This window comes from Oncorhynchus gorbuscha, linkage group LG20 (assembly GCF_021184085.1).
Source record: "Oncorhynchus gorbuscha isolate QuinsamMale2020 ecotype Even-year linkage group LG20, OgorEven_v1.0, whole genome shotgun sequence".
NCBI classification, from domain to species: domain Eukaryota; kingdom Metazoa; phylum Chordata; class Actinopteri; order Salmoniformes; family Salmonidae; genus Oncorhynchus; species Oncorhynchus gorbuscha.
In genome coordinates, this window is record NC_060192.1 from 7415692 (window position 1) to 7443357 (window position 27666).

A 27666-nucleotide genomic window follows, 5' to 3' on the forward strand; every position below is an offset into this window, starting at 1 on the left:
GGTCAGAGTTGAACTGCAGAACCCTGTCTGTAACATACTGACTGAGTGCGTAAGGTAACATATCCACTGAATATCTTGAGGTTATATATTTTTTTATTTTTTATAAATGACAACAATCAATAAAAACGTTTGTCCCTCATTGTTAGTTTTTTTTGCTCATTCTTACGTCATCCACCATGAGCGTGGCGATAGCTCGGCCAATCTCGTTGTAGGACTTGCCTTTGCCATGAGGACCCAGCAAGACAAACAGAAACCTGCCAGGAGACACGGGGTTAACACAGCTGTAGAGCAGCAGGAGACACACACACACACACACACACACACACACACACACACACACACACACACACACACACACACACACACACACACACACACACACACACACACACACACACACACACACACACACACACACACACACACACACACACACACACACACACACACACACCTGGTAGGTACGGGGACCTCGGTCAGGCCTCCCAGTGTGGTAGCTTGGGCCAGACGTACGAAAGCTACAAATGGTTTATCCAGGAAGTCCACTTCTCCAATCAGAACGTTGGACGCCTCTGCATCACGAGGTATCTTCTTCATGAACTTGTTTTTCATCTAGGGGGAGGGGGGGGGGGGGGGTAGGAAGCAGGATGAGAAAGAGAGAGAGAGGAAATGGAGAGAGAGGTGGCAGAGGAACATGAGAGATGTATTTAGAGACCAAAGAGAAACCAGGGCTGCATTCCAAACACGTAAAAGACACGCGCTCTCCCCTCAGGTCTCAAATTAAGTGGACACTTCGGATGACGTGTCATGACTTATGATGAGTTGACACTTGCAGGGCAAAGGAAGAATTCATTCATTTTAAAATGGACCGCCTTTGCCCAGAAATTTGTCACTCGTTCGTCCCACGGTTGTGTTTTCAGTCATCACGGAACCACCGGCATCTGTTGTGTGTGGTTTATATGCCCTACAGTCAATTGTCATTGCATTTCATATCTTGGTTAGAAGAGAAGGCATCTGCTGACATCCATCCGATGATATCAGGTAAATCAAAAACTACAAGTGTGATGTCAGGGGAAGTTGGAATGCGCTAGCCAACGTTTCCAAAAGCTAACCAAACAAAAACATTTACATTTACGAGACGTGTTTGTGCCGTCATGGGCGTTATAGTAGCACAATTCATAACTTATTCATGTTTGTTTTTATTTACACTTGTATGTTGACTTCTTCATGTTGATGTCGGTTTTAAGTTTTGGCAGACTTTTCTTAGCGGATGACCAATCATTGCGAATTGAATTATGGGGCATTTCAATAACCCAATGAAGGCTATTTGTATCCAAAATACAGTCTATTATAGTGCACGAATAAAGCACGTAGGAACAGCATTTAAAATGTAAAGGCGTGTTTTACTGTAATGTCATACGGCTGAAGTTCTGTCATTATTATGTCAGTGTTGATATCTAACCGATAGCTGATCACTCACTGCATAGGACACGAGGCACACACACACACACACACACACACACACACACACACACACACACACACACACACACACACACACACACACACACACACACACACACACACACACACACACACGGTACTGTAGCTCAATATTCACACACACACACACACACACACACACACACACACACACACACACACACACACACACACACACACACACACACACACACACACACACACACACACACACACACACACACACACACACACACACACACACACACACACACACACACACACACACCATTGGCCAATCCATACTGCTGCATACTTTACTGATACAAAAATCACACAAAGCTCAACTCTCAATGCGGTAAACGTGCCTCGCTCCTACCTCCCAGTAACACGTGGAAGTGGAGTGGTTGGTGCTTAGGTCAAAATCACCTGCCAATCTTTTAGTGTAACTTTCAGAGTCAACTCACTATCTTGCCTCTCTTTATATCTCTCTCCCCCCTCTCTCTACCTCTATCCCCTCTCTCTATCCCCTCGCTCTCTCTTGCTATACATCTCTCCCCACCTCTAACACTTCTCTCTCTCTACGTCTCTCCCTCCCCATCTCTCGGTCTCTGTGACCTACAAACGTTTAGAAAAGAAGGTTCTATCTAGTGCCTAAAAGGCTTCTTCAGCTGTCCCCACTTGAGAACCCTTTGAATAACCATTTTGGGTTACAGGTAGAACCCATTTGGGTGGAACCCTTTTCACAGAAGGTTCTACATGGAACCCAAAAAGGGTTATTCAAAGGGTTAAAGTGATTGCCGAAGAACCCTTTTGGAATCCTTCTTGCTAAGAGTGTTCTCTGGTCGTAATTCACTGCCAAGAAACATGACGTCAACAATACCCCTATTCAGTATAACAGTCTACTTCAAGGAATACCTCCCCCTTTCTCTCTCTGTGACCTAGTCAGGTGCTGGTTAAAGCCGGGCTGTCAAAGCTCCTACATGTACAGAAGTTTGAATATGAGGACATGGATGTGTGTTTGTGTGTGTGTGTGGCAGGCAGTTCAAAGTTAACGGGGCTAGCTAAGTTACTTTCTAAATGTAATCTGTTACAGTTACTATACTGAACAAAAATGTAAAATGCAACATGTAAAGTGTTGGTCCCATGTTCCATGAGCTGAAATAAAAGATCTCATTAATTTTACATACTCACAAAAAGCTTATTTCTCTCAAATTGTGTGGGCAAATTCGTTTACATCCCTAGTAGTGATAGGGAGCATTTTTCCTTTGCCAAGATAATCCATCCACCTGATAAGTGTTTCATATCAAGAATCTGATTAAACAGCATGATCATCACACAGGTGCACCTTGTGCTGGGGACAATAAAAGGCCTCTCTAAAATGTGCAGTTTTGTCACACAACACAATGCCACAGATGTCTCAAGTTGAGAGAGTGTGCAATTGGCATGCTGACTGCAATTGGCAAGTCTAACATCTCCAATGTTGTTTTAGAGAATTTGGCAGTATGTACAACCGGCCTCACAACCGCAGACCTTATGTTTCCTTGCCAGCCCAGAATCTCCACATCCGGCTTCTTCACCTGCTGGATCGTCTGAGACCAGCCACCCGGACAGCTGATGAAACTGAGGACTGTTTGTAATAAAGCCCTTTTGTGGGGAAAAACTCATTCTGATTAGCTAGACCTGGCTCCCCAGTGGATGGGCCTGGCTCCCAAGTGGGTGGGCCTATGCTCTCCAAGTCCCAACCATGGCTGTGCCCCTGCCCAGTCATGTGAAATCCATAGATCAGGGCCTAATTAATTTATTTCATTTGACTGATTTCCTTATATGAACTGTAACTCATAGTAAAACTCATAGTTTTAACTCATAGTAAAAATTGATAAAATTGTTGCATGTTGTGTTTATATTTTTGTTCAGTATAGTTCAGTTGTAATTAGTAATGTAACCTTTGAATTGTTTTCAGTTACATTTAGATTACTTTCCCGTTAAGATGCATTAGAAGACAGAAATTAATATTACCAATGTCACGTAGGTGAGGAGAGACGGACAAAGGCGCAGCGGATGTTGAGTTCCACATATTTATTATAAAGTGAAACTTAACAAGAACAAAACAAATAAATCAATAAACTGACAACGAAACGTGACTACGTGGTGCACATGCACAAAACAATATCCCACAAACACAGGTGGGAAAAATGCTACCTAAACATGATCCCCAATTAGAGACGATTACCAGCTGCCTCTATTTGGGAATCATACAAATCACCAACATAGAAAAATAAACTACAACACCACATAGAAATAATAAACGAGAATACCCCAGTCACGCCCTGACCTACTACACCATAGAGAAACAAGGGCGTGACCGTGGACCGTCGCAGGAGATTCTGGACCGTGGACCGTCGCAGGAGGTTCCGGACCGTGGACCGTCGCAGGAGGTTCCGGTCCGTGGACCGTCGCAGGAGGTTCCGGGACGGTGGACCGTCGCCGGAAGCTCTGGACTGGGAACCGTCGCCGGAAGCTCTGGACTGTTTATCATCGCCGGAGGCTCTGGACTGGGAACCGTCGCCGGAAGCTCTGGACTGGGAACCGTCGCCGGAAGCTCTGCACTGTGAACCATCGGTGGAAGCTCTGGACTGGGAACCGTCGCCGGAAGCTCTGCACTGTGAACCATCGGTGGAAGCTCTGGACTGGGAACCGTCGCCGGAAGCTTTGCACTGTGAACCATCGGTGGAAGCTCTGGACTGGGAACCGTCGCCGGAAGCTCTGGACTGGGAACCGTCGCCGGAAGCTCTGGACTGGGAACCGTCGCCGGAAGCTCTGGACTGGGAACCGTCGCCGGAAGCTCTGGACTGTGGACCATCGCTGGAAGCTCTGGACTGAACCCTCACTGGCGGCTCTGGACTGTAAATACGCACTGGAGGCCTGTACGTGGAGCCGGTACAGGTGTCACTGGAATGGTGACACACACTTCAGAGCGAGTGCGTGGAACTGGCACAGGACAGGAGGTGCACTGGAGGCCTGATGCGTGGAGCCGGCACAGGTGGTACCGGGCTGGTGACACGAACTTTAGGGCATGTGCGAGGAGGAGACACAGTTGGCACCGGACTGGTGACACGCTCTTCAGGGCGAGTGTGAGGAGCAGGCACAGGATTTACCGAACTGGGAAGGCGCACTGAAGGCCTAGTGCGTGGAGCTGGCACAGGATGCACCGGACTGGGAAGGCGCACTGAAGGCCTAGTGCGTGGAGCTGGCACAGGACGTACTGGGCTGTGGAGGCGTACTGAAGGCCTAGTGCGTGGAGCTGGCACAGGATGCACCGGACTGGGAAGGCGCACTGAAGGCCTAGTGCGTGGAGCTGGCACAGGACGTACTGGGCTGTGGAGGCGTACTGAAGGCCTAGTGCGTGGAGCTGGCATCAATTGTACCAGTTCGATGACACACTTCACACGGCAAGTGCGAGGAGCTGGAACAGGATGTACTGGGCTGTGAAGGCGCACTGGAGACCTGATGCATATATATCCGGCATAAATGATACCGGACAATAACACGCTCCTCAAGGCGAGTTTGGAGAGCTGGCACAGGATGTACAGGGCTGGGAAGGCATACTGGAGACCTGGTGCGTGGAGCCGGCACAGATTTTACCAGACTGATAGCCCGCTCCTCAGGACGAGTACGGAGAGCTGACTTACGTGGCATTCAACTGATAACACGCTCCTTAGGGCAAATGTCATGCAAATGTCGTCCTCCACCAACTCAACAACTCTCTCCGTTCTTTCTCCTCCAATATCTCCATCCACTCACTGACGGTCTCTGACTCTCTCCGTTCACTCTCCTCCAGTTTCTCCCTCTTCTCCCAGACTGGCTCTGGTTCACTCCTCGGCTCCACCGACCACCCCTTGTCCCCCCCAAAATATTTTCAGGCTGTTTTTTGGGGCTTTTTTTGTGGCCACGAATCTCGCCGTCGTCGCTGTCCTCCTTGCGTCCTCTGTGACTCCTGCCAAGGAAGGATCTCCTGTCCTTCCATTATTTCTTCCCAGGTCCAACTTATTTTCCCCATCGTAGCACGCTGCTTGGTCCTTGGTGTGTGGGATATTCTGTCACGTAGGTGAGGAGAGACGGACCAAGGCGCAGCGGATGTTGAGTTCCACATATTTATTATAAAGTGAAACTGAGCAAAGACAAAACAAATAAATCAATAAACTAACAACGAAACTCTCTCTCTCTCATGTGGTGCACATGCACAAAACAATATCCCACAAACACAGGTGGGAAAAGTGCTATCTAAACATGATCCCCAATTAGAGACAACGATTACCAGCTGCCTCTAATTGGGAATCATACAAATCACCAACATAGAAAAATAAACTAGAATACCCCCAGTCACGCCCTGACTTACTACACCGTAGAGAAACAAGGGCTCTCTATGGTCAGGGCGTGACAACCAATCTATTCCAGGATAAATCAGTTCACCTAACTTGCCATGAATGGATATTGCATTTTCCTTTATAGGTTGTTTTTGTAGGCTTCGTCTAACCCATTCGTTCTACTACAGATAATAATACGATTGGGTTATATCGTTATATTCAAAGTCTGTCAGAATTCCAGTCATTCCATTTAATACACCTTGATCTTCACGAATATGACTTGGAAGTATAGATTAGCCATATTGTTTTACTGAAGATTAACACTTATTAGCCAGCCCTACTCTGTTGTTTATGATTTTGTTGTCAAGGAGGACTGATTGGGATCATTGATTTGAGTTGAAAAATAAATGCTGCGCTCATGGAATTGCATGCTTTGAGCTCTACTGAAAAGTTATATTTACATATGAAAAATGGATGACATTTGCTATCGGCCTGTTGTTTACCTTTTTGTTGGTGACACTTTTGATATCTAGATAATATGCAGCTTCACAGTTCCATCAATAACAAAGCCGGCACCCGCCTCTGTTTTGGTCAAAAATCCCAGCAATGGGATTGGCAACGTTTACAAACATTGGAGAAAAACAAGCGTATATTTTGGGTTCTCATGGGGTGGGTCATTTGTGTTTGTATTTTATTATTTCTGTTTTATTATGGATCCCCAGAAGCTGCTACTCTTCCTGTGGTCCAGTAATATTAAAGCCATTTACATACAGTTGCTGGGCTGCTGGTTTGAAACATTACACATGATTACCCACAACTACAACACATCTACAATACACAGGAGGTTGGTGGCAAACTTAAACTTGCACTTTCTTTCAATGCTGACCTGAATGTCATTGAGACAACAGAAAGGTGTCGGAGATGTTCTTCCCGCTCAAACATCCTTTGGGAAGTAAAAGTAATCCTCAAAAGTATTTATAATCCGATTACAATATTTGTGCTGGTAACGTAACGGATCACATTGACCCTTTATTTTTGTAATCTGTTACTCCCCCAATACTGGTTATCAGGCCACCGTATGAGGGAGTAAATCATTCAAGTGGACTCAGATGGTGTACTCTATGTGTGTGGCTTTGAAGTCTCCCGAACTCTGTCAGGGTGGGCATTGACCCCCTACACATTCTCAGCGTGCCCCTCACACACACCATCTCCATCCACAGCTAAACAATAATACCCAAATCTGTCCTTTGGCCCACGTCGAAAGGAAAGGCAAGTGACTCCCATGAGAACAGTACTATTCTTTATCCTGCTCTCCCTCTCTCTCTCTCTCATTTTTGACGGGTGGACGCACCCAAACAATTAAGCCGAGACGAACAACAGGAGCTTAGGGTTATGCAATGTAATAACTTTTCCATCATCACACACACACACACACACACACACACACACACACACACACACACACACACACACACACACACACACACACACACACACACACACACACACACACACACACACACACACACACACACACACACACACACACACAGAACAATGATCTTTGGCGTTACCTGGTCGGTGCTTGGCTTGTCTGAAATGTCGTTCATGCTTCGGCTTTGCGCGGGATCTGAAACATCATATGAAAAACAAGTAGACACACGCCACTTTCTATTGCACTCCGCACAAACTCGCATGCACAATAATATGCCCACACGATTCCCCTATTGACACCAATGAATGACTTCGGTGGGTGGCAGTCTGAGTTAACTAGACGTGGAGTTAGCAGTCTCCTCAGCGTATTCACCGGTCGAGAGTTTGTGTAGTGTCATTTTTCAGTTTGGAAGTTGCAGCAGTCGTCTCCAACCCATCTTTATAGGCAAATACCAGCTATAGGTATAGTGTGAATGCATCTTTCTGTGGCACTGTAGATGGCTTGGGGGTGTGTGAGCAGAGCTCGCCTGATTGTTTCAACGGCCGATTACATCTAATGGATCATTCCCCCCAAAAGCTGATTTATGATTTAGGGACAAATTAATTAGCAGAGAAAGAACCGGAACATACACCCCCCCACACACACAAAAATGGACCCACTGTGTATTTGGTAAGCTGTCTGGCTCAAGAGACTACAGTGTATTAGGAGCTCTCCAAAATACAGTGTGACCAAAAACTAGCACACTGAAATCACACACACATCTCTATGAGGTTAGATATGTGAATTACCAACACACGTCTCTATGAGGTTATGAGGTTAGATATGTGAATTACAAACACACGTCTCTATGAGGTTAGATATGTGAATTATGAGGTTATGAGGTTAGATATGTGAATTACAAACACACGTCTCTATGAGGTTAGATATGTGAATTACAAACACACGTCTCTATGAGGTTATGAGGTTAGATATGTGAATTACAAACACACGTCTCTATGAGGTTATGAGGTTAGATATGTGAATTACAAACACACGTCTCTATGAGGTTATGAGGTTAGATATGTGAATTACAAACACACGTCTCTATGAGGTTATGAGGTTAGATATGTGAATTACAAACACACGTCTCTATGAGGTTATGAGGTTAGATATGTGAATTACAAACACACGTCTCTATGAGGTTAGATATGTGAATTACAAACACACATCTCTATGAGGTTATGAGGTTAGATATGTGAATTACAAACACACGTCTCTATGAGGTTATGAGGTTAGATATGTGAATTACAAACACACGTCTCTATGAGGTTATGAGGTTAGATATGTGAATTACAAACACACGTCTCTATGAGGTTAGCCGTCAGAGACAGGAAAGAAGGTGAAAGAATGTTAGTTTGCATGTATACACGTGTGTCTATGTCTCTATGAGGTAGAGGAATTGAGTTATAATTACAAACACACGTCTCTAGAAGGTTATGTGTGTGCCTGTGCATCTCTATGAGGTTAGGTGAATTACAAACACACGTCTCTATGAGGTTAGATTGAATTACAAACACACGTCTCTATGAGGTTAGATAGGAATTACAAACACACATCTCTATGAGGTTAGATAGTGAATTACAAACACACATCTCTATGAGGTTAGATATGTGAATTACAAACACACGTCTCTATGAGGTTATGAGGTTGATAGCGTGTCTATGTGTCTGTGCGCTTGAGTATGTGCGTGTGTGTAGACTCACGCAGGCGGCCAAGGCTGCCTGACTTGGCTCGTAAGTCCTCTGTGGAGTGATGGAGGCCAGAGGCTGAACTAGGAAAGCGACTGACGTTACTACGACTGACATTATGAACAGACTGGGGACTACGGCCTAGAGAGAGAGTGAGAGAGAGAGACAGAGGGAGGGAGGAGAGGGGGAGAGAGAAAAAGGGAGGGGGGAGACACATGAGGGGGGAGAATGAGAGAGAAGAGGAGGAAAAGGCGGAGGGGAATGAGAAGAGAGTAAACAGAGGAGAGACGGTGAGGCAGTTTGTGAAAAGAGGAGAGAGAAAATGTTATTGCTGTATGAGTCAAATCAGCATGATACTACGACAGAGATGAAAATCAACAAGAGAACACAACACACACACACACACACACACACACACACACACACACACACACACACACACACACACACACACACACACACACACACACACACACACACACACACACACACACACACACACACACACACACTCACAGGTGGGGGAATTGTTTGATTTGCCCATGTCGGCTAGCGAGAGGTGGATGGGTTTCTTATGCTGGTGGCGATGTTTCCGTAGCAACACAAAGCTGACCTTCTCCCTCAGTTCTGGACCAATCAGACCGTCTGCCACCTGGCGGTCCACGATGTCATCTGGGGTCAGAGGTCAGGGTGAGAGTTCAAGAGTCAGTTGTGCTCAATCCCAAGTCGACCCATAGCCCCTGTCCACTTCCTTATGCACTTCCAACCGGCCAATCAGAGGGCAAGATGGATTTGAACCATATTGCTTACACCTATAAAAATCGTTTGAGTCTCCAGAAGTGCACAGGGCATAGGGACGACTAGGGCTTGATTTGGGAATGGGCCATGGTCTGGGTCACACATACACACTCACCCACTATCTGTGGCAGGGAGTATCCCTCCAGATCCAGCAGTACACTGCCAGTCTGGATGCAGGTCCTCAGCTCAAACAGACTGTGGAGGGTCAGGGTGGACACATGGGGCTTACTCCACCTCTCTCCTCCCTCCTCCACCTTCTCCTCAAACTTCACCCACCTGGAGAGGAAGGAGAGAAGCCCCATGAAGCCTTTCGATGTCTGGTTATTAAGGCAGGGTGGACCGACCCCAGCTCTGTGACACTACCGTAGGGCTTTGCTGCTAACACTCTTCTAATGAAACTATCTACAGGTTCCCTACCAACACCTCCCCCTAAATCCCAACTAAAGCCCCCTACAATCTCAAACTAATGAGGGCACACACTCCAGGGTGGACACACACAAATGGTTGAGGTGTGTGTGTGTGTGTGTGTGTGTGTGTGTGTGTGTGTGTGTGTGTGTGTGTGTGTGTGTGTGTGTGTGTGTGTGTGTGTGTGTGTGTGTGTGTGTGTGTGTGTGTGTGTGTACCTAGCAGACTCTTTCCACTCCATCTCGTCTCCATCGTGTTGCAGCGTGTCCATCTCCGTAAACAGAGTGGGCGTCGGCATGTCGTCATCTTCACCCAGGATGTAGCGCAGCCTCTCCGCCGCCGGGGACACTGGGAAAGGGAGTTCACGAGAGAGGAAATATCAAGCTGCAGAAATAGAATTCAAACACGCACGTATCTAGGCATCAAACACATTTGCTAACAGTGTGTGTGAGAACTGTATAAGATATTCCACTAGGATGTACGGCCGATTGACAGTACTGAACGTGTACTAAACTAGGGCATCAGGTTATCAGAAGTCTTAAAAGAACGCGTGTGTTAATTTATTTGCTAATTTGGAACTATTAGGAACCCTTTTGAAATGTTCAGCCTGCAACTGTAACTGAATAGGACTGGAAAAACTGTAGTACGACCAACCCGGGACTCTCAGAATCTCCTGGCGGTGGATCAAAGTTCATTAACATGCTCCTAGCCTCAGGGTTCTAATCACACTGCCATCACACCACTGTGTGTGTGTGTGTGTGTGTGTGTGTGTGTGTGTGTGTGTGTGTGTGTGTGTGTGTGTGTGTGTGTGTGTGTGTGTGTGTGTGTGTGTGTGTGTGTGTGTGTGGCTCCGCTCCCGGGTGTCCTAATGTAGCTTGCTTTGATCCTGTGTGAGTTCCCTTCGACCCTTAACCTAAAACAACACCTCTAATCTTTAACCCCCCCCCTCCACCCCGTCAGTCACAGAGTCACAGAGTCCCTGCACCCCTCTATACAGCACATGAGTAACAGCCAATGAATAACCTTCCTCTCGTCACTGGGTAGCTAAGCTAAGCAGCACACTGCCTAAGAGCACTGCCCAGCACGGGTCAAGAGTTAGCCAGCGTGAACACATGGAAAGGTCCTGTTCCTAAGAGCACTGCCCAGCACGGGTCAAGAGTTAGCCAGCGTGAACACATGGAAAGGTCCTGTTCCTAAGAGCACTGCCCAGCACGGGTCAAGAGTTAGCCAGCGTGAACACATGGAAAGGTCCTGTTCCTAAGAGCACTGCCCAGCACGGGTCAAGAGTTAGCCAGCATGAACACATGGAAAGGTCCTGTTCCTAAGAGCACTGCCCAGCACGGGTCAAGAGTTAGCCAGCGTGAACACATGGAAAGGTCCTGTTCCTAAGAGCACTGCCCAGCACGGGTCAAGAGTTAGCCAGCGTGAACACATGGAAAGGTCCTGTTCCTAAGAGCACTGCCCAGCACGGGTCAAGAGTTAGCCAGCATGAACACATGGAAAGGTCCTGTTCCTAAGAGCACTGCCCAGCACGGGTCAAGAGTTAGCCAGCGTGAACACATGGAAAGGTCCTGTTCCTAAGAGATTACTGCCCAGCACGGGTCAAGAGTTAGCCAGCGTGAACACATGGAAAGGTCCTGTTCCTAAGAGCACTGCCCAGCACGGGTCAAGAGTTAGCCAGCGTGAACACATGGAAAGGTCCTGTTCCTAAGAGCACTGCCCAGCACGGGTCAAGAGTTAGCCAGCATGAACACATGGAAAGGTCCTGTTCCTAAGAGCACTGCCCAGCACGGGTCAAGAGTTAGCCAGCGTGAACACATGGAAAGGTCCTGTTCCTAAGAGATTACTGCCCAGCACGGGTCAAGAGTTAGCCAGCGTGAACACATGGAAAGGTCCTGTTCCTAAGAGCACTGCCCAGCACGGGTCAAGAGTTAGCCAGCGTGAACACATGGAAAGGTCCTGTTCCTAAGAGATTACTGCCCAGCACGGGTCAAGAGTTAGCCAGCGTGAACACATGGAAAGGTCCTGTTCCTAAGAGCACTGCCCAGCACGGGTCAAGAGTTAGCCAGCGTGAACACATGGAAAGGTCCTGTTCCTAAGAGATTACTGCCCAGCACGGGTCAAGAGTTAGCCAGCGTGAACACATGGAAAGGTCCTGTTCCTAAGAGATTACTGCCCAGCACGGGTCAAGAGTTAGCCAGCGTGAACACATGGAAAGGTCCTGTTCCTAAGAGCACTGCCCAGCACGGGTCAAGAGTTAGCCAGCGTGAACACATGGAAAGGTCCTGTTCCTAAGAGCACTGCCCAGCACGGGTCAAGAGTTAGCCAGCGTGAACACATGGAAAGGTCCTGTTTTAAGAGCACTGCCCAGCACGGGTCAAGAGTTAAAGTGAACACATGGAAAGGTCCTGTTCCTAAGAGCACTGCCCAGCACGGGTCAAGAGTTAGCCAGCGTGAACACATGGAAAGGTCCTGTTTCTAAGAGCACTGCCCAGCACGGGTCAAGAGTTAGCCAGCGTGAACACATGGAAAGGTCCTGTTCCTAAGAGCACTGCCCAGCACGGGTCAAGAGTTAGCCAGTGTGAACACATGAGCACTGCCCAGCACGGGTCAAGAGTTAGCCAGCGTGAACACATGGAAAGGTCCTGTTCCTAAGAGCACTGCCCAGCACGGGTCAAGAGTTAGCCAGCGTGAACACATGGAAAGGTCCTGTTCCTAAGAGCACTGCCCAGCACGGGTCAAGAGTTAGCCAGCGTGAACACATGGAAAGGTCCTGTTCCTAAGAGCACTGCCCAGCACGGGTCAAGGGTTAGCCAGCGTGAACACATGGAAAGGTCCTGTTCCTAAGAGAACTGCCCAGCACGGGTCAAGAGTTAGCCAGCGTGAACACATGGAAAGGTCCTGTTCCTAAGAGCACTGCCCAGCACGGGTCAAGAGTTAGCCAGCGTGAACACATGGAAAGGTCCTGTTCCTAAGAGCACTGCCCAGCACGGGTCAAGAGTTAGCCAGCGTGAACACATGGAAAGGTCCTGTTCCTAAGAGCACTGCCCAGCACGGGTCAAGAGTTAGCCAGCGTGAACACATGGAAAGGTCCTGTAAGAGCACTCCTAAGAGCACTGCCCAGCACGGGTCAAGAGTTAGCCAGCGTGAACACATGGAAAGGTCCTGTTCCTAAGAGCACTGCCCAGCACGGGTCAAGAGTTAGCCAGCGTGAACACATGGAAAGGTCCTGTTCCTAAGAGATTACTGCCCGCTTGACTCAGCGTTGTTTCCATGTCATTTCAATAAAATGACATGGAGCCAATCTGGAATAGATGTTGAATTGACGTCCATGCCCAGTGGGTGAGGACAGACATGCAGACCTCGAGGCCCATATTTAAGAACAAAGTGAAAATCAAATATAGTTCACAAAGAAGAGAGCGAGAGGAGAAAAACCCAGAGTGAATTGGAGAAAGAGAGAGAGGGCAGACAGAGACAGACTGGTCCTTCGGAGAGCACTGAGGCGAGTGGCCTGCTCTTGACCTCAGACACCAGTCAAAGACAAAACAGACACCGTGCTATGGCTCTTCACCTTAGATTAGTTCTTGCGTGATAGTTTGAATCTGTGTTCAGTCTACCCGAAGGGACCGCTCAGTAACATCCCGGGGACCGGTGCTGGTCCAAAGACTAGAGGTTGAGAAACGCAGGCCTCAATAGGACATTCCCAATGCCACGCCCATGTGACAGTGACGACGCCCATGTGACAGTGACCACGCCCATGTGACAGTGACCACGCCCATGTGACAGTGACCACGCCCATGTGACAGTGACCACGCCCATGTGACAGTGACCACGCCCATGTGACAGTGACGATGCCCATGTGACAGTGACGATGCCCATGTGACAGTGACCACGCCCATGTGACAGTGACCACGCCCATGTGACAGTGACCACGCCCATGTGACAGTGACCACGCCCATGCGACAGTGACCACGCCCATGTGACAGTGACCACGCCCATGTGACAGTGACCACGCCCATGTGACAGTGACCACGCCCATGTGACAGTGACCACGCCCATGTGACAGTGTTCTCGCCCATGTGACAGTGACGACGCCCATGTGACAGTGACCACGCCCATGTGACAGTGACGACGCCCATGTGACAGTGACGACGCCCATGTGACAGTGACGATGCCCATGTGACAGTGACGACGCCCATGTGACAGTGACCACGCCCATGTGACAGTGACGATGCCCATGTGACAGTGACGACGCCCATGTGACAGTGACGACGCCCATGTGACAGTGACCACGCCCATGTGACAGTGACCACGCCCATGTGACAGTGACGAGGTCGTCTTTCAACGTCATTCATTGAAATCAGTTCCAACGTGGTCGACGGTGACCAAACACCTGACAAGTCACCCCTGAAATACACCCAAATAAGAACCAAGACTCAACCAAGTCTTACTACACAGCAATGACACAAACTACATTGTTACAATAAGAAAGCAAATAAATATTAAGATCGAGCTGTCCCCTCCATTCTCCTCCTGTTCTTTGTATCTCCTCCCCTCCATTCTCCTCCTGTTCTCTGTATCTCCCCCCTCCATTCTCCTCCTGTTCTCTGTATCTCCTCCCCTCCTCCATTCTCCTCCTGTTCTCTGTACCTCCTCCCCTCCTCCATTCTCTTCCTGTTCTCTGTACCTCCTCCCACCCTCCATTCTCCTCCTGTTCTCTGTATCTCCTCCCCTCCTCCATTCTCCTCCTGTTCTCTGTATCTCCTCCCCTCCATTCTCCTCCTGTTCTCTGTATCTCCTCCCCTCCTCCATTCTCTTCCTGTTCTCTGTACCTCCTCCCCCCTCCATTCTCCTCCTGTTCTCTGTATCTCCTCCCCTCCATTCTCCTCCTGTTCTCTGTATCTCCTCCCCTCCATTCTCCTCCTGTTCTCTGTATCTCCTCCTGTTCTCTGTACCTCCCCCTCCATTCTCCTCCTGTTCTCTGTACCTCCCCCTCCATTCTCCTCCTGTTCTCTGTACCTCCCTCCCTCCATTCTCCTCCTGTTCTCTGTATCTCCTCCCCTCCATTCTCCTCCTGTTCTCTGTACCTCCTCCCCCTCCATTCTCCTCCTGTTCTCTGTACCCCCCCTCCATTCTCTTCCTGTTCTCTGTGCCTCCTCCCCTCCATTCTCCTCCTGTTCTCTCTGTACCTCCTCCCCCCCCTCCATTCTCCTCCTGTTCTCTGTACCTCCTCCCCTCCATTCTCTTCCTGTTCTCTGTACCTCCTCCCACCCTCCATTCTCCTCCTGTTCTCTGTATCTCCTCCCCTCCTCCATTCTCCTCCTGTTCTCTGTATCTCCTCCCCTCCATTCTCCTCCTGTTCTCTGTATCTCCTCCCCCCTCCTCCATTCTCTTCCTGTTCTCTGTATTCTCCTCCTCTCCCCCTCCATTCTCCTCCTGTTCTCTGTACCTCCTCCCCCTCCATTCTCCTCCTGTTCTCTGTATCTCCTCCCCTCCATTCTCCTCCTGTTCTCTGTATCTACCCCCCTCCATTCTCCTCCTGTTCTCTGTACCTCCTCCTCCCTCCATTCTCCATTCTCCTCCTGTTCTCTGTACCTCCTCCCCCTCCATTCTCCTCCTGTTCTCTGTATCTCCTCCCCCTCCATTCTCCTCCTGTTCTCTGTACCTCCTCCCCCCTCCATTCTCCTCCTGTTCTCTGTCTGTACCCCCCCTCCATTCTCTTCCTGTTCTCTGTGCCTCCTCCCCTCCATTCTCCTCCTGTTCTCTGTACCTCCTCCCCCTCCATTCTCCTCCTGTTCTCTGTACCTCCTCCCCTCCATTCTCCTCCTGTTCTCTGTACCTCCTCCCCTCCATTATCTTCCTGTTCTCTGTACCTCCTCCCCTCCATTCTCTTCCTGTTCTCTGTACATCCCTCCTCCATTCTCTTCCTGTTCTCTGTACCTCCTCCCCCCCTCCATTCTCTTCCTGTTCTCTGTACCTCCCCTCCTCCCTCCTCCATTCTCTCCATTTCCTGTTCTCTGTACCTCCTCCCCCCTCCATTCTCCTCCTGTTCTCTGTATCTCCTCCCCCTCCATTCTCCTCCTGTTCTCTGTATCTCCTCCCCTCCATTCTCCTCCTGTTCTCTGTACCTCCTCCCCCCTCCATTCTCCTCCTGTTCTCTGTACCTCCTCCCCTCCATTCTCCTCCTGTTCTCTGTACCTCCTCCCCTCCATTCTCCTCCTGTTCTCTGTATCTCCTCCCCTCCATTCTCCTCCTGTTCTCTGTACCTCCTCCCCCCTCCATTCTCCTCCTGTTCTCTGTACCTCCCCCCCTCCATTCTCCTCCTGTTCTCTGTACCTCCTCCCCCCCCTCCATTCTCCTCCTGTTCTCTGTACCTCCTCCCCTCAATTCTCCTCCTGTTCTCTGTACCTCCTCCCCTCCATTATCTTCCTCTTCTCTGTACCTCCTCCCCTCCATTCTCTTCCTGTTCTCTGTACCCCCCCCTCCATTCTCTTCCTGTTCTCTGTACTTCCTCCCCTCCATTCTCTTCCTGTTCTCTGTACCTCCTCCCCTCCATTCTCCTCCTGTTCTCTGTACCTCCTCCCCCCTCCATTCTCCTCCTGTTCTCTGTACCTCCTCCCCTCAATTCTCCTCCTGTTCTCTGTACCTCCTCCCCTCCATTATCTTCCTGTTCTCTGTACCTCCTCCCCTCCATTCTCTTCCTGTTCTCTGTACATCCCCTCCTCCATTCTCTTCCTGTTCTCTGTACCTCCTCCCCCCCTCCATTCTCTTCCTGTTCTCTGTACCTCCTCCCCTCCATTCTCCTCCTGTTCTCTGTACCTCCTCCCCTCCATTCTCTTCCTGTTCTCTGTACCTCCTCCCCTCCATTCTCTTCCTGTTCTCTGTACCTCCCCCCCCTCCATTCTCTTCCTGTTCTCTGTACCTCCTCCCCTCCATTCTCCTCCTGTTCTCTGTACCTCCTCCCCCTCCATTCTCTTCCTGTTCTCTGTACCTCCTCCCCTCCATTCTCCTCCTGTTCTCTTCTCTGTCCCCCCTCCATTCTCCTCCTGTTCTCCATTCTCCTCCTGTTCTCTGTACCTCCTCCTCCCCTCCATTCTCCTCCTGTTCTCTGTACCTCCTCCCCCCCTCATTCTCTTCCTGTTCTCTGTACCTCCTCCCCCCTCCATTCTCTTCCTGTTCTCTGTACCTCCCCCTCCATTCTCCTCCTGTTGTCTGTACCTCCTCCCCCTCCATTCTCTTCCTGTTCTCTGTACCTCCTCCCCTCCATTCTCTTCCTGTTCTCTGTACCTCCTCCCTCCTCCCCTCCATTCTCTTCCTGTTCTCCTGTACCTTCTCCCCTCCATTCTCCTTCTGTTCTCTGTACCTCCCCCCCCATTCTCTCCTCTCTGTTCTCTGTACCTCCTCCCCTCCATTCTCCTCCTGTTCTCTGTACCTCCTCCCCCTCCATTATCTTCCTGTTCTCTGTACCTCCTCCCCCTCCATTCTCTTCCTGTTCTCTGTACACCCCCTCCTCCATTCTCTTCCTGTTCTCTGTACCTCCTCCCCCCTCCATTCTCTTCCTGTTCTCTGTACCTCCTCCCCCCTCCATTCTCTTCCTGTTCTCTGTACCTCCTCCCCTCCATTCTCCTCCCTGTTCTCTGTACCTCCATTCTCCCCTCCATTCTCTTCCTGTTCTCTGTACCTCCTCCCCCCTCCATTCTCTTCCTGTTCTCTGTACCTCCTCCCCCTCCATTCTCTTCCTGTTCTCTGTACCTCCTCCCCTCCATTCTCCTCCTGTTCTCTGTACCTCCTCCCCCTCCATTCTCTTCCTGTTCTCTGTACCTCCTCCCTCCATTGTCCTCCTGTTCTCTGTACCTCCTCCCCCTCCCTCCTCCCTCCCTCCCCTCCATTCTCCTCCTGTTCTCTGTACCTCCTCCTCCCCTCCATTCTCCTCCTGTTCTCTGTACCCCCCCTCCATTCTCTTCCTGTTCTCTGTACCTCCTCCCCCTCCATTCTCTTCCTGTTCTCTGTACCTCCTCCCCTCCATTCTCTTCCTGTTCTCTGTACCTTCTCCCCCTCCATTCTCCTTCTGTTCTCTGTACCTCCCCCCCATTCTCCTCCTGTTCTCTGTACCTCCTCCCCTCCAATTCTCCTCCTGTTCTCTGTACCTCCTCCCCCCTCCATTATCTTCCTGTTCTCTGTACCTCCTCCCCTCCATTCTCTTCCTGTTCTCTGTACATCCCTCCTCCATTCTCTTCCTGTTCTCTGTACCTCCTCCCCCTCCATTCTCTTCCTGTTCTCTGTACCTCCTCCCCCTCCATTCTCTTCCTGTTCTCTGTACCTCCTCCCCTCCATTCTCCTCCTGTTCTCTGTACCTCCTCCCCTCCATTCTTCCTTCCTGTTCTCCGTATTCTCTTCCTGTTCCTCCTCCCCTCCATTCTCTTCCTGTTCTCTGTACCTCCTCCCCTCCATTCTCTTCCTGTTCTCTGTACCTCCTCCCCTCCATTCTCCTCCTGTTCTCTGTACCTCCCCCCTCCATTCTCTTCCTGTTCTCTGTACCTCCTCCCCTCCATTGTCCTCCTGTTCTCTGTACCTCCTCCCCCTCCATTCTCCTCCTGTTCTCTGTACCTCCTCCTCCCCTCCATTCTCCTCCTGTTCTCTGTACCTCCTCCCCCTCCCCCCTCCATTCTCTTCCTGTTCTCTGTACCTCCTCCCCCCCTCCATTCTCTTCCTGTTCTCTGTACCTCCCCCCTCCATTCTCCTCCTGTTCTCTGTACCTCCTGTTCTCCCCCCTCCATTCTCTTCCTGTTCTCTGTACCTCCTCCCCTCCATTCTCTTCCTGTTCTCTGTACCTCCTCCCCTCCATTCTCTTCCTGTTCTCTGTACCTTCTCCCCTCCATTCTCCTTCTGTTCTCTGTACCCCCCCATTCTCCTCCTGTTCTCTGTACCTCCCCTCCTCCATTCTCTTCCTGTTCTCTGTACCTCCTCCCCTCCATTCTCCTCCTGTTCTCTGTACCTCCTCCCCCCTCCATTCTCCTCCTGTTCTCTGTTCCTCCCCCCTCCATTCTCCTCCTGTTCTCTGTACCTCCTCCCCTCCTCCATTCTCCTTCCTGTTCTCTGTACCTCCTCCCCTCCTCCATTCTCTTCCTGTTCTCTGTACCTCCTCCCCCTCCATTCTCTTCCTGTTCTCTGTACCTCCTCCCCCCTCCATTCTCTTCCTGTTCTCTGTACCTCCTCCCCCTCCATTCTCTTCCTGTTCTCTGTACCTCCTCCCCCTCCATTCTCTTCCTGTTCTCTGTACCTCCTCCCCCTCCATTCTCTTCCTGTTCTCTGTACCTCCTCCCCTCCATTCTCTTCCTGTACCTCCTCCTCCATTCTCCTCCTCCTGTTCTCTGTACCTCCTCCCCTCCATTCTCTTCCTGTTCTCTGTACCTCCTCCCCTCCATTCTCTTCCTGTTCCCTGTACCTCCTCCCCTCCATTCTCTTCCTGTTCTCTGTACCTCCTCCCCTCCTCTCTTCCTGTTTTTGTTTGTTTACCTGTGTGTGAGCCAGGCAGTGTCCAGCGAGAGGCCATGCTGGAGGTGATGGAGGAACCAGAGTCCTCCATGACTAACCACTGGAACCACAACCAGAGACTTTCGTTATACACCTGTACTCCCAGCAGCTCAGAGAGAGAGATATCCCCAACCAGCTGATTGGTCAACACACTACAGGAGGCTGCTGTCAATGTCCGTCCAGCCCAGAGAGGTAGCAACCTACGAGACTCGCGGTACCAGACGAGACACTGACACCGTATTCCCGTTTGACAATTGGCTTGTTCTGGAGAAAACTAGAGATACCGGAGTCAAGGCTGGACCTCCACTGACGGGACAACCAGGAGAAGAGTGGACACACTCCTTCTTTCCTTCCTCTCCACAACTCTCCTGCTCTCTCCCGTTCCCCTTCTCAACGCCTTGCTCCGTTGTCGTCCTCTTCTTATAGCTTTACGCTCTTCTCTTTGCGCCAACTCTGCCTCAACACCTTTCGCTATCCAATAGGCCTTCGTTGTTTAGTGAGCCATGTTCTGCCGTGTGTGGGATGGTGTGTCGTCAGTCAGAAACCCGGCGGTCCAAAGGGCTGAACACTGTTCTGTGTGTTCCGTCCAGCTCCGGAATTGTTTTCCTGTGGAGTTGTTTTGGTCTGCTTTAATCTGAAGCAGAAATCCACTGAAATCTCCAGAGCAGCGAAGGGCCAGGGCTTAAGAGGCCAACACACCCCACAGCACCCTGAAGCACTCTCCACCCCCTGACACACACACACACACACACACACATGCATGGACACACACATGCACCTGCGCACACCCACCCACCGCAGCAGCCTCAAGTACCCTTAACCCTGTGACACACATGCGTGCACACAACAACTACATCAACTTCCTTCCCCTTTTGTGTCCGGGTTCTTCTCCTTGCCTCCGTCCATCCGGGGATCTATACTCTGATGAGTAAAATGACATGACATATTTCTCCTGTGGAACTGGGGCAGTGGACCCCCTTGATCACATACACACGCACACACAGAGGACCAGTGGTATACCAGGGTTTGAGTTCCTCAGCTCTAATCAGCTTACCAGCTTCAAGACGCTGGTCTTCACGGGAACAGGAACCATGCTTTGACACATTCATTACACGCACACACACACACACACACACACACACACACACACACACACACACACACACACACACACACACACACACACACACACACACACACACACACACACACACACACACACACACACACACACACACACACACACACACACACACACACACACACACCCTGCTGCTAGTTATAAGCATGCCTGGAAATGACAGGGGATCATTCCTCAAGACAGCAACAACTGTGGCTGGTCATATACTTCTCACATGTGTGTACTACTTAAAGTGCGCGTGTCCGCACGTGTAAGTCTGTGTGTGTGTGTGTGCGTGCGTGTGTGCCCACCTGTGGAGTCAGGGTCAAATATGTCATGTTGTTCCTGCTCCTCCTCCTCTTTGTAGTGTTCCTGGTAGTCATGGTGATTGTCATGGTGTACGTGTTCGTGACGTGTGTGTTCATGGTGTGCGTGTTGGCCGCGGTGTGTGTGGTGTTTCTCTTGTTCGCGCTGGGAGCGGTGTTTACGGCGTCTCCTTTTGCTGTAACCGTGTGTTACCGGAACACCAATATACACTGGCTGGGGTTCTGAGAGAGACAGAGAGAGTAGACAGTAAGGAGGAGACAGAGAGATGGTTAACATCCACGACAACATTATTTTCCCGGATCCCTTTTCTTGACTTACTGAACGTATGCGCGTCTGCTCCTTCCACACGTTGGACAACGCACACACTAAACAACCGTGTGTGTGGCCATACTCACCCTTAACATCTTCCTCATATCGGTGGTGACTCCTACTTCTACCTCCCTGCCAATCATGTGCCATCCTGAAAGAAAGAAAGAAAGAAAGAAAGAGAGACGTTCAGTTCTACAACCACCTAAAAGGAAGCGATTCACAAACCTTCCATAACCAAGCCATCATCTACAGAGAGATGAACGTGGAGAACAGTCCCCTAAGCAAGCTGGTCCTGGGGCTTTGTTCACAAGCACAAACACACGCCTCATTTTACACAGACCCACAAAGAATTTGATAACAAACCCAATTTTGATGAACTCCTATATCTTTCGGGTGAAATACCACAGTGTGCCATCACAGCAGCAAGATGTGACCTGTTGCCACAAGAAAAGGGCAACCAGTGAAACACAAACACCATTGTAAATACAACCCACATTTATGTTTATTTACTTTCCCTTTTGTACTTTAACTATCTGCACATAATATGAAATGTGTACAGTCTTTATTTTTTGGGGGGCAACTTTTGTGAGTGTAATGTTTACTGTTATTTTTCTTATTGTTTATTATCTAGTTCACTTGCTTTGGAAATGTTAACGTGTGTTTCCCATGACAATAAAGCCCTTCAACAGAATTTGAAATTGAGAGAGAGAGAGATGAAGGAGAGCCTGCACACTTCTTCCTCCTTTGATTCTCTATCGCTCCACCCTGCCTGCTTTCATTACGGAACCCTTTGATACAGGTTTCTCTTGAACACACACAGACAGGTGAACTACACGCCGATAACAGGCCCTTCAGACCGCTCAGACACGATACACTGAAGAAGCGACGCAGGCACAGACTCCATCTTAATCTGACACAGCTGTATATGTAGAGGCATGTAGATCTCAGTGGAACAGTTTGACAGCGGGTGTACACTTCTGATCTGCAGTAGTGCATCACATATCTCCCATAAGGTTTGAGTCTTGAGATCTACGGCTGTGGCGTGAATGAGGCAAACAGGTGAACAACTTTGTTCTTCGCTGTTGAATGTTGTATTCAAGTCATCCCTTCATAAAAATAGTTCAAAAGAAGAACCTGAATGATCCCCCGTTTATTCCCCAGGTAAACTCATTTGTATTCCACGTAGTGATCACGCCCTCTCCTGGGCAGGATCATCACAACACACAGTATCACCATCTGGCAGTGTGGTTCTCACTGATATTCAAGCCAAGAACTTTTCGTTGGGTGTAGGTGTGAGCAAAATGGTGATGCCTCCAGCGACAGCGCCTTGCAAAAGTATTCATCCCCTTTGGCGTTTTTCCTATTTTGTTGCATTACAACTTGTAATTTAAATGGATTTGTATTTGGACTTCATGTAATGGACAAACACAAAAGAGTCCAAATTGGTGAAATGAAAAAACAATAACTTGTTTAAAAAAATTCAACAACAAAACAAACTAACAGAAAAGTGGTGCACACATATGTATTCACCTCTTTGCTATTAAGCCCCTAAATAAGATCTGGAAGCAACCAATTACCTTCAGAAGTCACATAATTAGTTAAATAAAGTACACCCGTGTGCAATCTAAGTGTCACATGATCTGTCACATGATCTCAGTACATATACACCTGTTCTGAAAGGCCCCGGAGTCTGCAACTCCACTAAGCAAGGGGCACCACCAAGCAAGCAGCACCATGAAGACCAAGGAGCTCTCCAAACAGGCCAGGGACACATTTGTGGAGAAGTACAGATCAGGGTTGGGTTATAAAAAAAATATCTGAAACTTTGAACATCCCACAGAACACCATTAAATCCATTATTAAAAAATGGAAAGAATATGGCACCACAACAAACCTTCCAAGGGAGGGCCACGCACCAAAATTCACAGACCAGGCAAGGAGGGCATTAATCAGAGGCAACAAAGAGACCAAAGATAAGCCTGAAGGAGCTGCAAAGCGCCACAGCAGAGACTGGAGTATCTGTCCATAGGACCACTTTAAGCTGTACACTCCACAGAGCTGGGCTTTACAAAAGAGTGTCCTGAAAAAAATCCATTGCTTAAAGAAAAAAATGAAGCAAACACATTTGGTGTTCGCCAAAAGACATGTGTGAGACTCGCGAGACATATGGAAGATGCTACTCTGGTCAGATGAGACTAAAATTGAGCCTTTTGGCCATCAAGGAAAATGCTGTGTCTGGCGCAAACCCAACAACTCTCATCACCCCAAGAACTCCCTCCCTACAGTGAAGCATGGTGGTGGCAGCATCATGCTTTGGGGATGTTTTTCATCGGCGGGGACTGGGAAACTGGTAAGAATTGAAGGAATGATGGATGGCGCTAAATACAGGGAAATTCTTGAAGGAAACGTGTTTCTGTCTTCCAGAGATTTGAGACTGGGACGGAGGTTCACCTTCCAGCAGGACTGCTAAAGCAACACTTGAGTAGTTTAAGGGGACATTTTTTAAATGTCTTGGAATGGTCTCGTCAAAGCCCAGACCTGAATCCAATTGAGAATCTGTGGTATGACTTAAAGATTGCTGTACACCATCGGAACCCATCCAATTTGAAGAAGCTGGGGCAGTTTCACCTTGAAGAATTGGCAAAATTCCCAGTGGCTAGATGTGCCAAGCTTATAGAGACATACCCCAAGAGACTTGCAGCTGTAATTGCTGCAAATGGTGGCTCTACAAAGTATTGACTTGGGGGGGGTGAATAGTTATGCACGCTCAAGTTCAGATTCTTTGTCTTATTTCTTGTTTGTTTCACAGTAAAAACATATTTTGTATCTTCAAAGTGGTAGGCATGTTGTGTAAATCAAATGATTCAACCCCCCCAAAAAAATCTATTTTAATTCCAGGTTGTAAGGCAACAAAATAGGAAAAATGCCAAGGGAGGGTGAATACTTTTGCAAGCCACTGTGGCCTCCAAGATCTTCAAACACTTAAGTAGAATGGGCTCGAGAATTTAAGCCAGGTCTCCCTGATTATTTATCTCAATGGGATTTCCTGATTTAAATGATGGTTAAAGGCATAACCCTGTGACTGCCCGTTCAAACCACACAGCAATCTGGTAACCCCGGAGATCAATTGGTGACTGACTGATTGAGAAAACTCAATGGAAAACCACAGCTGCCCTGGGGATGATGACACAACAGAGAGAGATGAAGAGGGAGACCAGTGTATGGGGACATGCTCAAGGAATTTCCCTCAAAAGGATCTGTAACGTGATGCACAGTTAATAATCCACCCCTAACTCCTTTCCCATAGACACTTCTTACAGATCTGAAAGGGTCGGATTGGTCTAAGGAATATGGCAGAAACTCCATCTGGGCGAGGTGGACCTATACTTTCAGGCTTAAACTCAATCTGATTCTTTCAGATCTATGAAAAGTGTTCAGGGGGGGATAGGGGTTCATTTCTGACTGGGCAACAGTGTATGCAGTGAGACAACATATGCAACAGATATGTAATGATTTTACATCTATGCCCCTGTGTGTGTGTGTGTGTGTGTGTGTGTGTGTGTGTGTGTGTGTGTGTGTGTGTGTGTGTGTGTGTGTGTGTGTGTGTGTGTGTGTGTGTGTGTCTCACTCACAGTGTTTTTCTAGGCTGATCAATACCTCTGTCAGTCCTGATCACCAGCTGGGCCCTGAGCTCCTGATCACTGGGTGTGAAGGACATGTTTCACACCCCACATACACCCTCGTTGCTATTCATTGGAAAGACAACTCTGAACATGGAATATTTGGGACAGATTAGGCCTACTAACAATCCCAGTGGTAGGCTTACAGCTGGGGTGCCCAGCTTTGGTCCTTGAGTATCCTGCTTAATTGGGGTTTGATTCCTTTGATTTATAATTATTTTCTACCTGGCAGCCAGGTGTATGCATTTTCATTCCATAACATTTACTGATTCATTAAGTAGCAGGGAGAAATTAAAACCAGCAGGACTGTGGAGCTGGAGGGCCTGAGATGTGCATCCCGAGTCTACATCTTTCACTGCATCACAATTCTCATGTTCTCAAATTAGTCAAATTAGGGTCATTCCATTCAGTTTACTTCCTGAGTTGAAATGGAATTGACCCAAACCCTTAGCCTGGTAATGAGGGAGAGCAGATTGCGCAATCAACCCATGCCAATAGTTCCGAGTGCCTGTCACTATCACAACCAACTGGCGTTGAGCTAAAACCGAGATGAAAGGATTCTAAAATCTCTCAGATCTATTCTCAGACCTCCAGCTTTCGCACATATTATACTCTCCCCACAACAGCACACCTGATTCAGCTCATACGGTAATTATCAAGCCCTTGATTTTGTCAGGTGTGCTGGTGTGTGGCTAGAACACATATGTGCCCTGAACCGTGATAACTTCTTTCCACGGCGAACTAACAAAGCAACACAACTCGCAGAGAAACAGCTCATTTTCTCAATATGATCTGGCCATGGCATGCTATATCAGTACTCGTCTGATATGTAGCATGATATGCAGTTACTCTATCAAATACTCTCCTGTCTTTTCAATATGATCCCCAAAGGCTTTAAATAATGCAATAAATGTAAGTAAAGGCTGGGCCAGATTTCCAAACCATCACTGATCAATTAGATCAGGATTTAAATGACTCCCATAATGTTTCATCAAACCCATTCATCTTTCAATGTAACAAAAGAAAACAGTCACAGCAGAATCCGGCCAAACGTTTTAAACAAAGAAGCTTACCGTCTCTCTCTTAAACCGTCAAAGAGTGACGTCGTCAGAACAGGCAGACCAGTTTGCAAAGGAAACATATTCTCATCCAATCAGACATAAAAGGAGAAAAAAACTCAACCACTCAACCATGTTTTGAACACCATTCACAAGAGAGGCAATCAGAATGTATTACCTGAGCAGAGGTCTGGAGTTGAGCTGAGAAGAGTATTGCAGTAATAGAGACGCAGGTCTCAATGTCACTCTGGGCTCTGCTGCATCCAACTGTGCTGTGGCAGGGCCAGATAGTTGTAGGATCTCCTTCCTGTGTGTGTGTGTGTGGACTACCCTGTACCAGGGCTTGTGTGTTGAGTGTGACAGAGGCCAGTATGCACTGATACAGTCATGTTCCCCATCACCTCTCTCTACTGGGCCCAGTAACACGGCCTGGGGCGCGCATGTACACACACACACACACACACACACACACACACACACACACACACACACACACACACACACACACACACACACACACACACACACACACACACACACACACACACACACACACACACACACACACACACACACACACACACACACACACACACACACACACACAGGTAGCCTATCAGATGGCCTGATACCGAACCAAACCTCAGAACAGTCAATTTTACAGCCTCATAGTTGTACCTCCATACAACTAGTCAACCCCACAGGCAGCCAGTGAAGTAATATACTTTTTTATAATAGGTTGACAGCCATGCGTCCTCCGAATCACAACCCTGAAGCAACAATGTGTCAGAGGAAACACCGGGCAACTGGCAACCAAAGTCAGCATGCACTACTCCCAGCCCACCACAGAGAGTCACTAGAGTGCAATGGGGCAATGACATCCCAGTCAGCCAAACCCAGATGACACTGGGCCAATTGTGGGCCACCTCATGGGTCACAGCCGGCTGCGTCACAGCCTGGGATTGAACCCAAGTCGGTAGTAACACTTCTAGCACTGCGAGGCAGTGCCTTAGACCATTGCGCCACTTGGGAGGCTGAAGTAATACATTTCTAGTGTTTCTGTAAGGTTTTCCCGAGGTGGCACTTTAGGAGGATCGAAACACATTGTTTCGAAATACTGCAGAAAGCAGCAGGGAATTGAGGAGTACATGAATGGAATCCTAGAATTAGAATAGATTCTCAATTCCTCTCTCTGCAAACTTTTCTACCACCCTCAGTAGCTACTGCCATGTGTGCAATGTTCTTTTCAGATCGAAGGGACATTGTGTATGCAATATAACAGCCTGGAGAACTATTAGGCCTACTGCGTGATGAAAAAAAATATCTATGGGCCTTGCTAGAACTAAATAAATCAGTGTAAACTCCTGCAATTATAAACCTGTGCTGTCGTTCACAGTCTCGATTTCTACGAGTTGATTGGCATA

General features: G+C 48.6%; 1 protein-coding gene across 7 annotated transcripts in view; it reads right to left on the reverse strand.

Moving 5' to 3' along the window:
• The window catches only part of LOC124007420 (electrogenic sodium bicarbonate cotransporter 4-like), a 62986-nt gene extending 36420 nt beyond the window's left edge, over nt 1-26566 (reverse strand). For 4 of the 7 annotated variants that reach the window (XM_046317962.1, XM_046317961.1, XM_046317960.1 and 1 more), the window contains exons 1-10: nt 26421-26566; nt 21591-21655; nt 21180-21416; nt 10433-10562; nt 9925-10085; nt 9528-9683; nt 9027-9152; nt 7424-7479; nt 455-612; nt 167-254 (exon numbers count right to left, since the gene is read on the reverse strand). In XM_046317962.1, the coding sequence (XP_046173918.1) occupies nt 167-254; nt 455-612; nt 7424-7479; nt 9027-9152; nt 9528-9683; nt 9925-10085; nt 10433-10562; nt 21180-21416; nt 21591-21654 (1176 nt within the window). In that variant the 5' untranslated portion in view covers nt 21655; nt 26421-26566. Of the gene's footprint in view, nt 1-166; nt 255-454; nt 613-7423; nt 7480-9026; nt 9153-9527; nt 9684-9924; nt 10086-10432; nt 10563-19730; nt 20490-21179; nt 21417-21590; nt 21656-26420 lie in introns of those variants that run through there. The other 3 variants (XM_046317967.1, XM_046317964.1, XM_046317965.1) reach the window with 2 other exon arrangements.
• Nucleotides 26567-27666: the final 1100 nt, after the last annotated feature.